The sequence below is a fragment of the Alosa sapidissima genome, chromosome 16 (assembly GCF_018492685.1).
Source record: "Alosa sapidissima isolate fAloSap1 chromosome 16, fAloSap1.pri, whole genome shotgun sequence".
Taxonomy (NCBI): Eukaryota; Metazoa; Chordata; class Actinopteri; order Clupeiformes; family Clupeidae; genus Alosa; species Alosa sapidissima.
Genome location: NC_055972.1, coordinates 25,279,025 through 25,291,982, shown reverse-complemented (window position 1 = coordinate 25,291,982; position 12,958 = coordinate 25,279,025). Strand labels below are relative to the sequence as shown.

At 44.2% G+C, this 12,958-nt stretch overlaps 1 protein-coding gene across 6 annotated transcripts in view; it reads right to left on the bottom strand.

Annotated features, from left to right (window-relative positions):
- Positions 1-12,958, bottom strand: part of lyst (lysosomal trafficking regulator) — a 133,907-nt gene that overhangs the window by 29,268 nt on the left and 91,681 nt on the right. For all 6 annotated transcript variants that reach the window (XR_006023359.1, XM_042065972.1, XM_042065975.1 and 3 more), the window contains 13 exons: positions 12,077-12,253; positions 11,556-11,632; positions 11,034-11,222; positions 10,696-10,841; positions 10,336-10,432; positions 8,924-8,985; positions 8,378-8,433; positions 7,594-7,746; positions 6,292-6,536; positions 4,962-5,028; positions 4,561-4,717; positions 3,073-3,213; positions 2,509-2,726 (listed from right to left, as the gene is read on the bottom strand). Coding sequence is in view for 5 of the 6 variants with exons in the window: in XM_042065972.1 (XP_041921906.1) it covers positions 2,509-2,726; positions 3,073-3,213; positions 4,561-4,717; positions 4,962-5,028; positions 6,292-6,536; positions 7,594-7,746; positions 8,378-8,433; positions 8,924-8,985; positions 10,336-10,432; positions 10,696-10,841; positions 11,034-11,222; positions 11,556-11,632; positions 12,077-12,253 (1,785 nt within the window). In the remaining variant the exon portion in view is untranslated. The remainder of the gene's footprint in view (positions 1-2,508; positions 2,727-3,072; positions 3,214-4,560; positions 4,718-4,961; positions 5,029-6,291; positions 6,537-7,593; positions 7,747-8,377; positions 8,434-8,923; positions 8,986-10,335; positions 10,433-10,695; positions 10,842-11,033; positions 11,223-11,555; positions 11,633-12,076; positions 12,254-12,958) is intronic.

Below are 12,958 nucleotides of genomic sequence, written 5' to 3'. Positions count from 1 at the left end.
TAGCCTATTAGATTCCATGTTACAGACGGAGACAACGTAAGGTACCAGGTATGTCGTTGATGAAGATTGGACATTCCTTCAGAGGAAAAGAAGTTGTTCGGGAATGCGCTTCACCTCGTTATATGCGCAAATTTATTTCATTGGTTGGGATAACATTTTGGGAATGGTGGTATTTTTTTTATTATTATTATTATTATTATTATTATTGGTATAGGTTATTTAATGTGATGTTCATATGTGATAATAAACAATGCGAATCAATATTGAGTCACTTTAGGCTACACAAATAATGAACCCTAAATGCTATATTTGGACAGGTTGTATTACGCAATAGGCTATCCAACGAAAATTACTAAAATTAAGTAGACATATGGGATGTAAGAAACTTGTGGATAGCTGAAATATTTGCTGCACCCAGCGTGAATTTGCAGCTTGTTAAACCCGGTTAAACCTAGGCTACATTTGCAGGCAGACAAAATGAAGCCAACGCAAGTTAAACTTAGCGATAGAAGCGCACATCCCTCGGGTATTGTGGTTCGAGCAGGCAAGAGTCTGCAACTGTTGTTGGATATTTGGCTTTTGCCTCGACTGGCAGCCTGGCCATTTAGATCAAATGCATATAGCCTAATCATGTCAATAACTAAATAAGTCATTGACATTTGTTTCGTTTTAAATCACTTGGGGAGACATAGGTTACATCCAGACGTTGCGTTGTCATGGACTACAGGTAGGAACTACAGCCTGTGCCTTGCTAAAATAATTGAATATAGGTCATTGCATCTGCTAAAATGTATGGTCATAGTCAGTTACCTTGTCAACCCACACATAAGGCAAATAATAGCCTAATATGACAACATTTACATTTTTCTTTTATTAACGACAAAGTCCGGTATAAACCATGTAGGCATTAAGTCAAATATCAGTAGCTTAATCTAAGTAGTTAGTTGTTTTATTTGTCGTCTTCCAGAAATGCAAACCAACATGGACGCGCGAGGACGCTCGTGCCCAACACTAAACTCGTGCATGAGCTGTCATCTACCAATCAGCATGTGCAAACTGGTGCCGGAAGTTGCAACCATGTAACGCCATGTTTTCAAATATGTCGGCGGCCAAATGCCATGCTAACTGGCTGAAGCTAACCCTTCAAATCCTGACCCCCTGAATCAGTAGGACAAAGGGTTCAGACTGACAAGACTATCACCTCCAGGCGCTCAAATTCAATTGTTTCCCTATGGAAACTGGCGACTGACTGTTGCAACGTGCCTCGCATTTATAAAAGCCGATGAAAGTTAAAAATATTCTAACTTTTGATTTTGCGTTTTTGTTTAAACCAGGGGTTCTCAAAGTTTTCATTGCTGAGGGCCAATTCAGGAACCCAACATTGAACTGGGGGCCGCCAAAGGCGGGCGGAGAAAAAAAAAAACCTGGAAAGAAAATCCCATTTGTAATCATTTTAATGACCAGGTTGCATCTCTACAGTTTATATTTATTGCATTAAACACATTTTAATTCATAACTGAGGCTAAACCTGGCAAAACTTGTGAAAATATTAAGAAAAATTGCAATGCACACACAATCCCTGGGGTTCTCTACCCTCAACAGACAAATTTGGGATATAACAGTTCTGGTTACAGTCCATTTCAAGTACAAACTTATTTAGAACAAACAGTCTCAGGATGCCTTGCTTCTTATCAGCATAGGCCTTATTCAGGGCCAATTCCAGCTACCAAAGCACCACAGGAAAACCTGACGGCCACTAAACACCACTAAACAGAGATTCATTCTTTTCAAAGCACACAGTACAGTTGTACAGTTTTAACAGTTTTACAGATTTTATCAGATGTTATCGCGGGCCGCCAGAAATGTTTCCGCGGGCCGCCATTGGCCCCCGGGCCGCACTTTGAGAACCTATGGTTTAAACAATGGGTCGTTGCTTAGCTGCCGGCCTTAGCTAAGACAGGGAGATAGCTATTTAGCTGAATATAACATATCATAGCAACAAAATGTACACAATCAATTTTTGACTCTTTAACACTTTGGAAGACTTGTGTTTCAGAGATGAAAAAAGCAGGTCAGTGTGAATGCCTTCAAACGTATTCATTCTCTCACTGAGCTGCATTTTCCTTTAGCTGGTATTCCATTATCAGATGGCTGTAAAATTCTACCAACAACTTACAAAACACCGGCCTTTAACCACCAGGGTACTGCTCCCTACATATAAAAATAAACAAAACTATTCTGTTACCACCAGGGTATCGATTACATATAAAAACAAACAAAACTGTTATTTTACCACTAGGGTACGCTCTACTTACAGAAACAGTCTACACTGCTCTTTACCCTCTAGGTATGTCTATAAAGATCTTTATTATTTGCACTAGCCTGGACTCATATGCAGCGGAAACTGCAGGGGTCTATCCAATAATGTCCAATAGTCTATTTATAACCCCACACCTTTAGACCTGCAAAAGCATCCTGTACAGCAATTAGAGCAGGAGGTTGACTGACCGCGGGGTGGAAGACGTTGATGGCATGCACGGCGGCCTTGCCCTTCTGCTTGAGGCCGAACACCAGGTCGATCCACTGGCACAATGTCTGGGACACCTGGTCCGACTCCAGAGCCTGCCGGTGGATGAGGACGAAGAGGCGTGGGTCATTCCGGGCCCACGGCGGCAGGTTCACGTGGTTGACCCGCTCGCTGTTCTGACGCACACCAAAGTCAAAGCCTGGGGGAGGAGTGGAGGGAAAGAGAGAGAGAGAGAGAGAGAGAGAGAGAGAGAGAGAGAGAGAGAGAATGGAAGAGAAGTAAACAGTTTGTTTTTGTTTGTTGTTGCTTGTTTGATGTTTTGAACTGAGCTCCTACAAGAAACAGAATTAGTAAGTGGTATTAATGAGAAATCAAACAACGTGCAGCAAACAACAGAATCAATATTACTGTAACATTAATTGAAAATGGCAAGCAACACCATGGCATCATGTTCAACATTTCACAAAGATGAGCTGTGCTATTTGAAAGCAAACACACTTCAAATATGTGTATATCAGATATATTAAGCTCAGTCCTGCTCTTACCTTCTCTGTTGACCAGGAACTCTGGCAGATAGAAGAACTCGGGGATGAGCTCTTTGACATCCGTCATGGACTCGTAGGAGGACAGCCTCCATGTTGTGTTCATTGAGTGAAATGTGCGGTCGGGAATATCGAAGCTCTGATCTGTGTGAGCCCAAACACAGAGAAACAAAACCTGTTTACTCTAGACCCACAGCCAGAACCTCAACAGCAGCTCTCGCGGGGAGAGAGGGAGAAGGTCAACACTCCTTTATTAAACTTTAGAAAGAGAGCTAGAGAAAGGGAAAGAGCAGATGGGAGAAAACGAGAAAGAGATGGAGAGGGGAGGGAGATATAGAGGTGAATTGGGAAAAAGAATCAGATGACAAAGGATCGGATCCCCCACCCATCTTGTGTGTTGAAGGCCCTCATGAGGTCCTCAAGCTCCTGTCTGAAGACCATCCTCTTTCCAGCCAGACAGGTGTTCTTAAATATTTACAACCTCTTCCATGCAAATAGCTGCCTGCCTGTTAAATAGTAGACTCTAAAACTATAAAACTGAAGCATTTCCTATTAGTTTCCCATGTAATTTAATTTGGGCAAATTTGAACCCAGTGTGGCATTAACTAGAGGGCAAACATCACTCAAACACATGCGCACACACATGTACACACACACACACACACACACACACGCACACACACCCATGGGGTGAAGCAACTCGGGGTTTTTAGGGCAGTAAAGTAGTCCAGTGGTTACGTAAGCGCCTAGGCTGGCAGAAATGGGACATTTACCGTATGTGATCTGGGCTTTCATGTGCAAAGGTGAGGAGATAAACACAGCTGCTAGGCTGAGCACGAGCAGCCGCCCGTAGCAATTTTATTACACCAACACTGGACCGAGCACTAGCAGATGTAGCTATTTTATTACACAAACACCAACATGGACTGAACACTAGCCAACGTAGCTATTTTATTACACACAAACACCAACACTGGACTGCACCAAACACAAATATGGGCCCAGCACTAACCGTAGGTATTTTATTATACACAAACACCAACGCTGGCTATCAAAATGTACAACATCTACTTAAAAAGTCAAATACATACTTGACACTTTATTAGCCTGTATGGAATTATAATCAGGTCCGTCTGTCCACCTGTGCATGCCTCTCGCACAGCTTGCCAACTATTGCTCCAACTTATTCAAAGAGCGTTACTACATCTCCAAGATGACCACCCAGATCCAAATCAGGTTTCACTTTCTTTCACTTTCTTTAATGTGAGGTCACATTTGTTTATGTTTAAATTTCTTAGCAGACTATAAAGAGCAGATTATAAAATTGATCATGTAAACTGGTTATTTGTGATCTGAATGATTAGTCTGTTTCAAGCCGCAACCTAAACTTGGTTATTTAACAACAAAATATGCTTGCCATCTTTATAACGCTGGACGCCAATGAATTTTTAATAGCCATGAAGGTGGGAGTCAGGAGCAGGATGGGGTTACCTTGGTAGGCCAGGAACATCTTGGTGAAGGGGGGCATCCTGACGAGGAAGTGGAGGACGGTGCCACTGTTGGAGTAGTGGGAGCCGTAGTGGTAGGGCTGCACTGGGGGCATGGGGTCGTCCTCACGGGCACCCTTCTTAAACTCCTCCTCCAGGTACTGCAGGAGAGGACACACACACGCACATATAGGTGCACACACACACAGGCGTGCGCACACACACACACACACACAACTCCTTAGTCATAGACCTTCCATGGACACAAGAACATGCAGAAAATCCATGGACACTAGAACATGCAAATAGAAATGCATGCATCTATTCTCAGGTCCTGCAACAGACATCACACAGTTCAAATGACTTGTGTGGTAACACACACACACACAAACAAGCAGTCATTACCTTATAATTATCCACATAGCGATCCTCCTTCTCCTTTGACTGCACGGCTATTGGCTTGCTGAGGTTCCTGTAGAAGAGAGAACACATGATATCTGATCCATCATGTAATAATCCCTCCTTCAACCCAGAAATCAGAGAAGGCAGGACAGTCTGGCAATCTGGTTACAGGACTGTCTGTGTCTGTGTGTCTGGCTGGCTGGCTGTCTGGCTGTCTGGCTGGCTGTCTGGCTGGCTGTCTGTCTGGCTGGCTGGCTGTCTGTCTGGCTGTCTGTCTGGCTGTCTGTCTGGCTGGCTGGCTGTCTGTCTATCTGGCTGTCTTCATGTTTAGTTAGATTCTCTCTTGGGGCAGCACATCAATAGTCTACGCAGACCTGAAGAGATTCACTCGTCATGTCTATTAAAACCACAGCTCTCACACTGTTGCTGTGCAAAAGAAACCAAAAAAAAAAAAATCAAACATCAAATGTGTTCACCACTTTGAGTCCTACGGGCCTTAAGAACCACCCACTCACCTCAATCATGAATAAAAACAAAGAAAATTGAAACCATAAGCATGGAAACATCCTTCGCTAGTCTCTAGCACACGCACACAGACAGTTCTTCCTCGGATAGACAGAGGGTATTGATTATTACGTCAGGTCGTGATCACATGCTGCCTAATGGGCATGATCCACTCTGAGAGAAAAGCGCCACAGCACGTTTTCACTGACCCTGACATTAATCAGACATACTCTGAACGGTAAATAATATCAAAATAAACAAATATTTCTTTTTTAAAAGCGTGATGACACGCACTCCGCAAACCCATCTTTACTTTTGTGTAGCTGTAACTATTCAGCACACAGAGATCATTCTGAATATTCCATCAGTTAGACCATAAGGACGACTTGTGCTCGCGGTACACTGTGTCCATATATTTAAGCTTGTAATTGAGTCAGTACTCCTCACCCACACAGCACTCTGTAGCTTCCATTCAAATGGGACTGGAAGGCAAGTGAGAGTTCAATGCGTGCGTGTGTGTGTGGCACACCTGTAGATGTTAGAATCGTGCAGGTCGAGATCTCACTGATGTAGTGTGTGTGTGTGTGTGTGTGTGTGTGTGTGTGTGTGTGTGTGTGTGTGTGTGTGGCACACCTGTAGATGTTAGAATTGTGCAGGTCGAGATCTCACTGGTGTAGTGTGTGTGTGTGTGTGTGTGTGTGTGTGTGTGTGTGTGTGTGTGTGTGTGTGCGCGCATGTGTGGCACACCTGTAGATGTTAGAATCGTGCAGGTCGAGGGTCTCGCTGGTGTGTGTGTGTGTGTGTGTGTGTGTGTGTGTGTGTGGCACACCTGTAGATGTTAGAATCGTGCAGGTCGAGGGTCTCGCTGGTGTAGTCACGCAGGATGAAGGGGAAGACGGGGTACTGCATGAGGTCATTGAAGGAGCGTCCAGCGTGCTTGTTCAGGTGTGTCAGGTACTCGAAGTTGGTGATCTGGCCCGAACCCCAGAGATGAGTGAGTGCAGAGATGTTGCCGTACTCCAGCAGGTTGGGCAGGTCCGACGTCAGAATGGTGTGGTACACGTCGTCACGGAACTGCAGGGAGAGAGGAGTGAATACAGGGGAGATGGTTAGAGTTGGTCAATAATTAGTTAATTAATTCATTAATTCATTAATAAATAAATAAATAAATAAATGATGGTGTAGTGAACCAGCGGTAATGTGACCACCACACCCGCAGCGGTAATGTTGACCCGGGTTTGATTTCCATGCAAGTCCATGTCGCTTTGTAATTTTTAAATGACCTTTAAAAATGACCAACAAACTAAATTGTTTCTATTATCAGTGGATTTCCATTGTGCTACTAAAACAGGTTTATTTTTCACCTCACATGACAACAAGCAGTAACATCTTTAGGCAAGTGTAAAATATACAATTTTTAAAAGGTAGACGCACAAATTATACAAACTTTTTACAAAGATGTATGGTACCAGTTCAGCTACATATCTCCTCAATTATCTCCTCGATGTGTTCAGCAATATATCTCCTCAAATAAAACCCTTACACCTACTGAGTCTGGAGCTAGGAGATAGTTCTGGAACACGATGCACACAAAAAAATCAGATAGATATATGGGGAGGATGACGAAAGAATGGTGAAATGTGGATGGATTTCGTGCTCCACAGCAGCATAAACTTTAAACTGTACAGTAAACTTTACTTCAGCAACTTTTAGTTAAATTTTGACATTCATAACTCACTCAAGGATGGATGTTATTGTGCCTCCTTCTGAAGCAGCATTTTTCATTCTAGCCAGAGCCCTGTTGTCATATTTTAATTTCCTGAAAGAACCATTTGCTTCAAAGCAAAGGCGTGGTATTATTTCCTCCTTCTTATCTTGCTTTATTAAGACTGGGTTTGGAAATGGAGGTGCAGCTACACTGAACAGAAAGAAGGAGGTGCCGGGAGGAGGGGTAATCTTTTTTTTGGCCTTTATTTGGACAGGTATTTGTGATTTTCAAAAAGGTTCTAAATACTTAGGTTCTGTATACTCTGCAGGTCTCTCCAAGTGAGGTGCTTGTCAGCAGCAGGGTCCGGTCATGTGTAGTCTTTTTGAACGAACAATTATAGGTAAAAATAGGTGAGGTGCTTGCCTTGGTGTTGTCGAAGGCCAGCAGCAGGGTGCGGCCGTTGGTGAGGAAGATCTCGGTGGCGTTGTCCCTCAGCTGCCACCAGCGTTTGTGCACCTCCTTCACTTCCTCATACGTCCACGAAAACGAGGACAGCTCCGTCTCGCCGTGCAGCGTCTGCCACGGAGAAGAACAGTATGGGTAAATATACATGAGACACACACACACACACACACACACACAATCTAAGGTCTTTTGGGCCCCCACCGTCGACTTCAAGGCAGCAATGGGGGTTAGTCAAGGGTTATGGTTAGGGATAGGGTTAGGGTTAGGTGCCTTGAAGTCAATGGTGGCAGCGCTGCCTTGAAGTTGACTGTGGGGGCCCAAAAGACCATCAAGCCACACACACACACACACACACACACACACACACAAGGCTTGTGAGCACAGAGACAGACACACACACTACCACACTGCCACCGTCTGGGTAAATAAGCAAACTTAGACACACCCACACCCTGCAAAGGGGTGTACATGCCCTCCGCTTACACAGACACACACATTGTTGTCTCGTAAAAGTGTCACCCCTCCTGTCCAACAGGGTGACTTGCACTCTTAACATGGTGCCAAAGAGTTGGGCTTGTTGATGCTGAACTACAGCGATACACAGCACACACAGAATAATTGGAAGGAATTAAAGGAATTACCATGTAAAAAGGGCGTGTATGCCCAGGGCTGAGACACAGAGAGAGCCAGAACAATACACACACACGTGATTTAAGAGCACAAATGGGAGTATTGAGCTTACTTGAATGTCATGGGCCTCAGCTGCGTTATCCTCTACAAAGTACATCCCAGTCTTCCCTGTGGACGTGGACAGACAGAGACACACACACACACGCACACACACACAGAAAGAATTAGTGTGCAGACAGGATGTGAAGGGCCCTGTGGGATGGATGATTATGAGGAGGAGTGTTGATGTAGGTTTGGGAGTGGAAGAGAGAGAGATAAAGAGAAAGAAAGAAAGAGAGAGAGTGTTTGTGTGTGTGTGTGTGTGTGTAAGCAAGAGAGACAGATAGATATTAAGGGTGAATAAGGGTATTTGTGCGTGTGTGTATGAGGGACAGTGATTAAACTTGGCTGTGGAGATGAAAGCATGGGAGAGAGCTATTATGTGTGTGTTCCTCTGTGTGTGTGTGTGTGTGTGTGTGTGTGTGTGTGTGTGTGTGTGTGTGTGTGTGTGTGTGTGTGTGTGTGTGTGTGTGTGTGTGTGTGTATGTTAGACAGAGAGAGGGAAGGAACTGAGAAGAGAGTGATGCAGATCCATGAATACTGAGCAGAGTAACCTCACCCAGTAGAAGCTCTCCCACTGTTTCTCTGGATGGAGCAACACTGATGCACCTCCTGGTAAACCTGGACACACACACAGTCTCAGTTTTACACACAAATGGCCACAAATCATACCCCATTACACACAATTTACCACACACACACACTAGAGTGTGGCTACCTGACCCGAGCCCGACGGGTCCCGACTGGTCGGGTCGGGTTCGGACAAATATTTAGAAATTATAGTCGAGTTAAGTTCGGGTTCGGACACATGGGGGCGATATGCATTGGAAGCTTTACATTTAAAATTGCTTATTATGTTGGGTAACCAACAGGTCTGCTTTACATGATGAAAAACGTTTGTTTTTTGAGAATAAAGTAAAATGTAAAAAAGACCTAACAGCTTTCTTTCTGTGTGCAAGATTTGTTTATTTAGCCGTGACATCGCATGTGCACTTCAGGTGGCATGTCTTGGGTGATGTTAAAAAAAAGTTGTTAGCCTATCAGGAGATTTCAAGATTATTTGCGTTACATACTGTGGTAAAGACATAGGTTACAGGTAGGCTATGAGGTCGCCTCGTTCAACTGGATGAGGAATTCCTCGAGTTGCCCCAATTAACGTCGATGCTGCATATGGATCAGTGACAGAGGCACTGTAGTTTCAAAGACTGTTGCAGGTCATTTCAAGACTTTTCGTCAATGGTAAGACTAGAATTCTATTTCAATAGGGTATGCTTGCTTGGGCCTTGTGTTAATGTGCACTGTGTGTGACCTGCGTTCATGCACGCTCATCTGATTCTGTAGACAATTCCATTTGTTGTTTGTTCCGTTTAATGGGCTAAAAAGACAATCTATCCACAAACGTGAACGTTTAATCACTAGCATGGGAAAAACTGAGGCATCATCTGCGTCGGGCATAAAAATGAAAATACCTGTCGGGTTCGGACAGAAATTTGCGGCCCGAACCGCACTCTAACACACACACACACACTCTCAGTCACAAATGGCCACAAATCATTAGCCCGGAAAATCCAAACTCATTCACAAAGTCAATAGAGTCTGGTGACTCGACATGATTGGGATTCCTTTCCAACACTTGCATCGTGACGAGTGCTAACTTTGTCCAGCCTAACCAATCACATTAATCAGAGATTACTAACGTTACTTCCTACTTCATCTAAACTTTACAAACAGACAATAAACAGCATCAACAGTCAGAAAACAATGGATGTGGGTCTACCTTGGCTGTAAATAAGTGTCTGCATTTTTCCAACTGCATTTTTTGATGTTTGCAGGTGTTGCTGCTACTGTTTATCACAATAAGTTTTGTTTTCGTCTTACCCTCTTGTCATTGATTGGCCTGACATTTATCTTGTCTGAGGGAAATGTTAGTGAACACAATCACACACACGCACACACACAGCAGCAGCGTACCTGATGGGTTCACTGGTGGCCTTGTCCTTCACTGTAGAGGAGAATGAGGAGTGGGTCTTATCCTCCGCCAGAAACGCCAGTGGCGGCCTCACTGCATCTGAGAGACACACACCACACACGTCAGATGTCATAACGAGAAAGAGAGAGAGAAACCATAAGACAAAGAGAACCATACAGTACATAATGCACATACACGCATGAAAAAGAGCAGTGAGTGAGGTGTAAAAAAAAGAGTGTTTGGTGTGTGTGTGTGAGTTTGACTGCGTGAGTTTGACTATCTGTATGTCTGCATATATGCATATATGCGTATGTGTGTGTGTGTGTGTGTGTGTGTGTGTGTGTGGTGCGTGCGTGTCTTACTCTCCAGCTTCTGCCGGTCCTTGAGCAGGTACTTGTTGGGGATGGTGAGGTAACAGCGCTGCAGCCGCCGCCGCTCCCGGTTGGGGCCCTCGGTGGGGTCCAGCTGCCACGAGGTGGGATAGGACACCTGGTCGTACCACACCGCCCTGAAATGCACACACACACACATATATATACATATATACATATATATATATATATATATATATATATATATATATATATATATATATATATATATATATATATATATAAACACACTGACTACATTGTTTGTTGTACACATTAAACAACGGAGTCATTTGAGTGTGGCCTGTAGTGTCTGTGTCTGCACGCACCGGTCATGGGTGAGCTGCTGCACGAGCTCCTGCCAGTGTCGGCTGGCGCTGAGGTCGGTCTTGTAGAGGCCGCGGATGTGCAGGATGACCTTCTTGCGCTCCATGCCCTGCCTCAGGGACACGTTCTGCGTGATGTCCGCCGCAATCTTTGAGATGTCCTTGGATTTGCCATCCAGCCTCTGCATAAGGCTGTGGGTTTGAGGGAAGGACGCACAGTGAATGGTTGGAGGTGGATGTGTGTGTGTGTGTGTGTGTGTGGGGGGGGGGGGGGTGGGGGGGGTAAGGGTAGCATGAGAGAGTTGAGCAGAGTCACGTTGCCATGGAGAGCACCAAGCTAGCAGTCAGTGGGTAAGAATGGGATCTGCATGATTGAAAAGTTCAGTGCTTTTTTCTCTGGTTAATGTGTGTGTGCTTGCTATCTGACTTTTTGGAGTTTGGATGATAGTGTGATACACCGTAAAAGAGCAGGCAGAGAAACTACATTAAAACTACATTTCCCATCAGCGTCTCTTTCTCGCTTACCTCTTCTGGGTGCTGGTCATCTTCTTCTCCCATGCTCCCTTACTGGTCTTCTCTTCAGATTCATACTTGAGTTGCTCCTGAGGGGAGAACAGGATGTGGTCAGAAAAGCAGCTACTTGCTTCAGCAGCCCAGTAAACCAAACGCCCATGAGACTAACAGGCAGGCTATACCAGGGACATAACTGAAGCCTTCCGTTCACGGAGCGTAAAAATAGTTGTAGAGGAATGGTATAATTTTTTCGATTGTATGCGCCACTAAAAAATCTATTAATCCCTGACTTTGCACACAGATGTTATGTATCTAGGTATGCTCACATACAAATGAATCTGCAAATGCATCTGTTGTTATTTATTTGTTTTCAACTTGTAAAGTGACCTTGGGTTCAGAAAGGTGCAAAATAAACTTATTATTATAATCTATATTTTATATGACAATTATAATTAATAACTCTATTATTATCATCATCCTTATTTATTTACCCATTGTGGCTGCATATGCTCTTTGTTTGGTGAAGTGCATACCTCCTTGATGGCCTTGAGCAGGTCTGGTTTGGGTGGGGCGTTGGGGGGGATACAGCGATGGCCGCACAGCTTGAGGGAGGTCATGAAGGTGTTGGCAGCCGCCTGCTCCTCTCGGCTCAGGCTGTCCTTGTGATCATGCAGCAGCTCATACAGATATAGAGCCAGCTTGGGCCCGTGCTGGAGAGGGAAGGGGGGAGAGGGGGGGTAGAGAGAGAGAGAGAGAGAGAGAGGGTGAAGAGGAGAGAGAGAGAGAGAGAGAGAAAGAGAGAGAAAGAGAGAGAGAGAGAGAGAGAGAGAGAGAGAGAGAGAGAGAGAGAGAGAGAGAGAGAGAGGGGGGGGGGAGAGGTTAGTTTATTCAACCCCAAGGAAAATTACAGTGCACAGACACAGTCAGACACATAGTCAGACACAGAGTTGGGCACAGTGGCTAGAACAGGGGTCACTTTCATCGATCCAATCCCCTAAATTGCATTGTCATCATCATCGATGATCTCTTTGTCTTTTTGGTGACCCTTTGGTGAACTGTTCTTATGTTTAACCAAAGCTTTAGTACATCCCGTCATCATCACTCACGCTAGCCCTTGCATTCCAACCTGAGGTACATGAACTGATCACATAAACAAACAGATGGGTTATATATAATGATGTACTTATTACATAATCAGCCTCTGTGTGTTAAGGTCCATGTGGTAATAATACAGTAATAACTATAGATAGCACCAAATAGGCACCATTTTAATACTTTCATGCTACACATTTGAATTTCATGTCAAATCATAGTGAATTATGTTGTGACATATCAGTGTAAATGAGCAGATAGAAAATTGAACATTTCACATTACTAGTGTTACTTATTCCATCACAGTTGTTCACACGCACGTA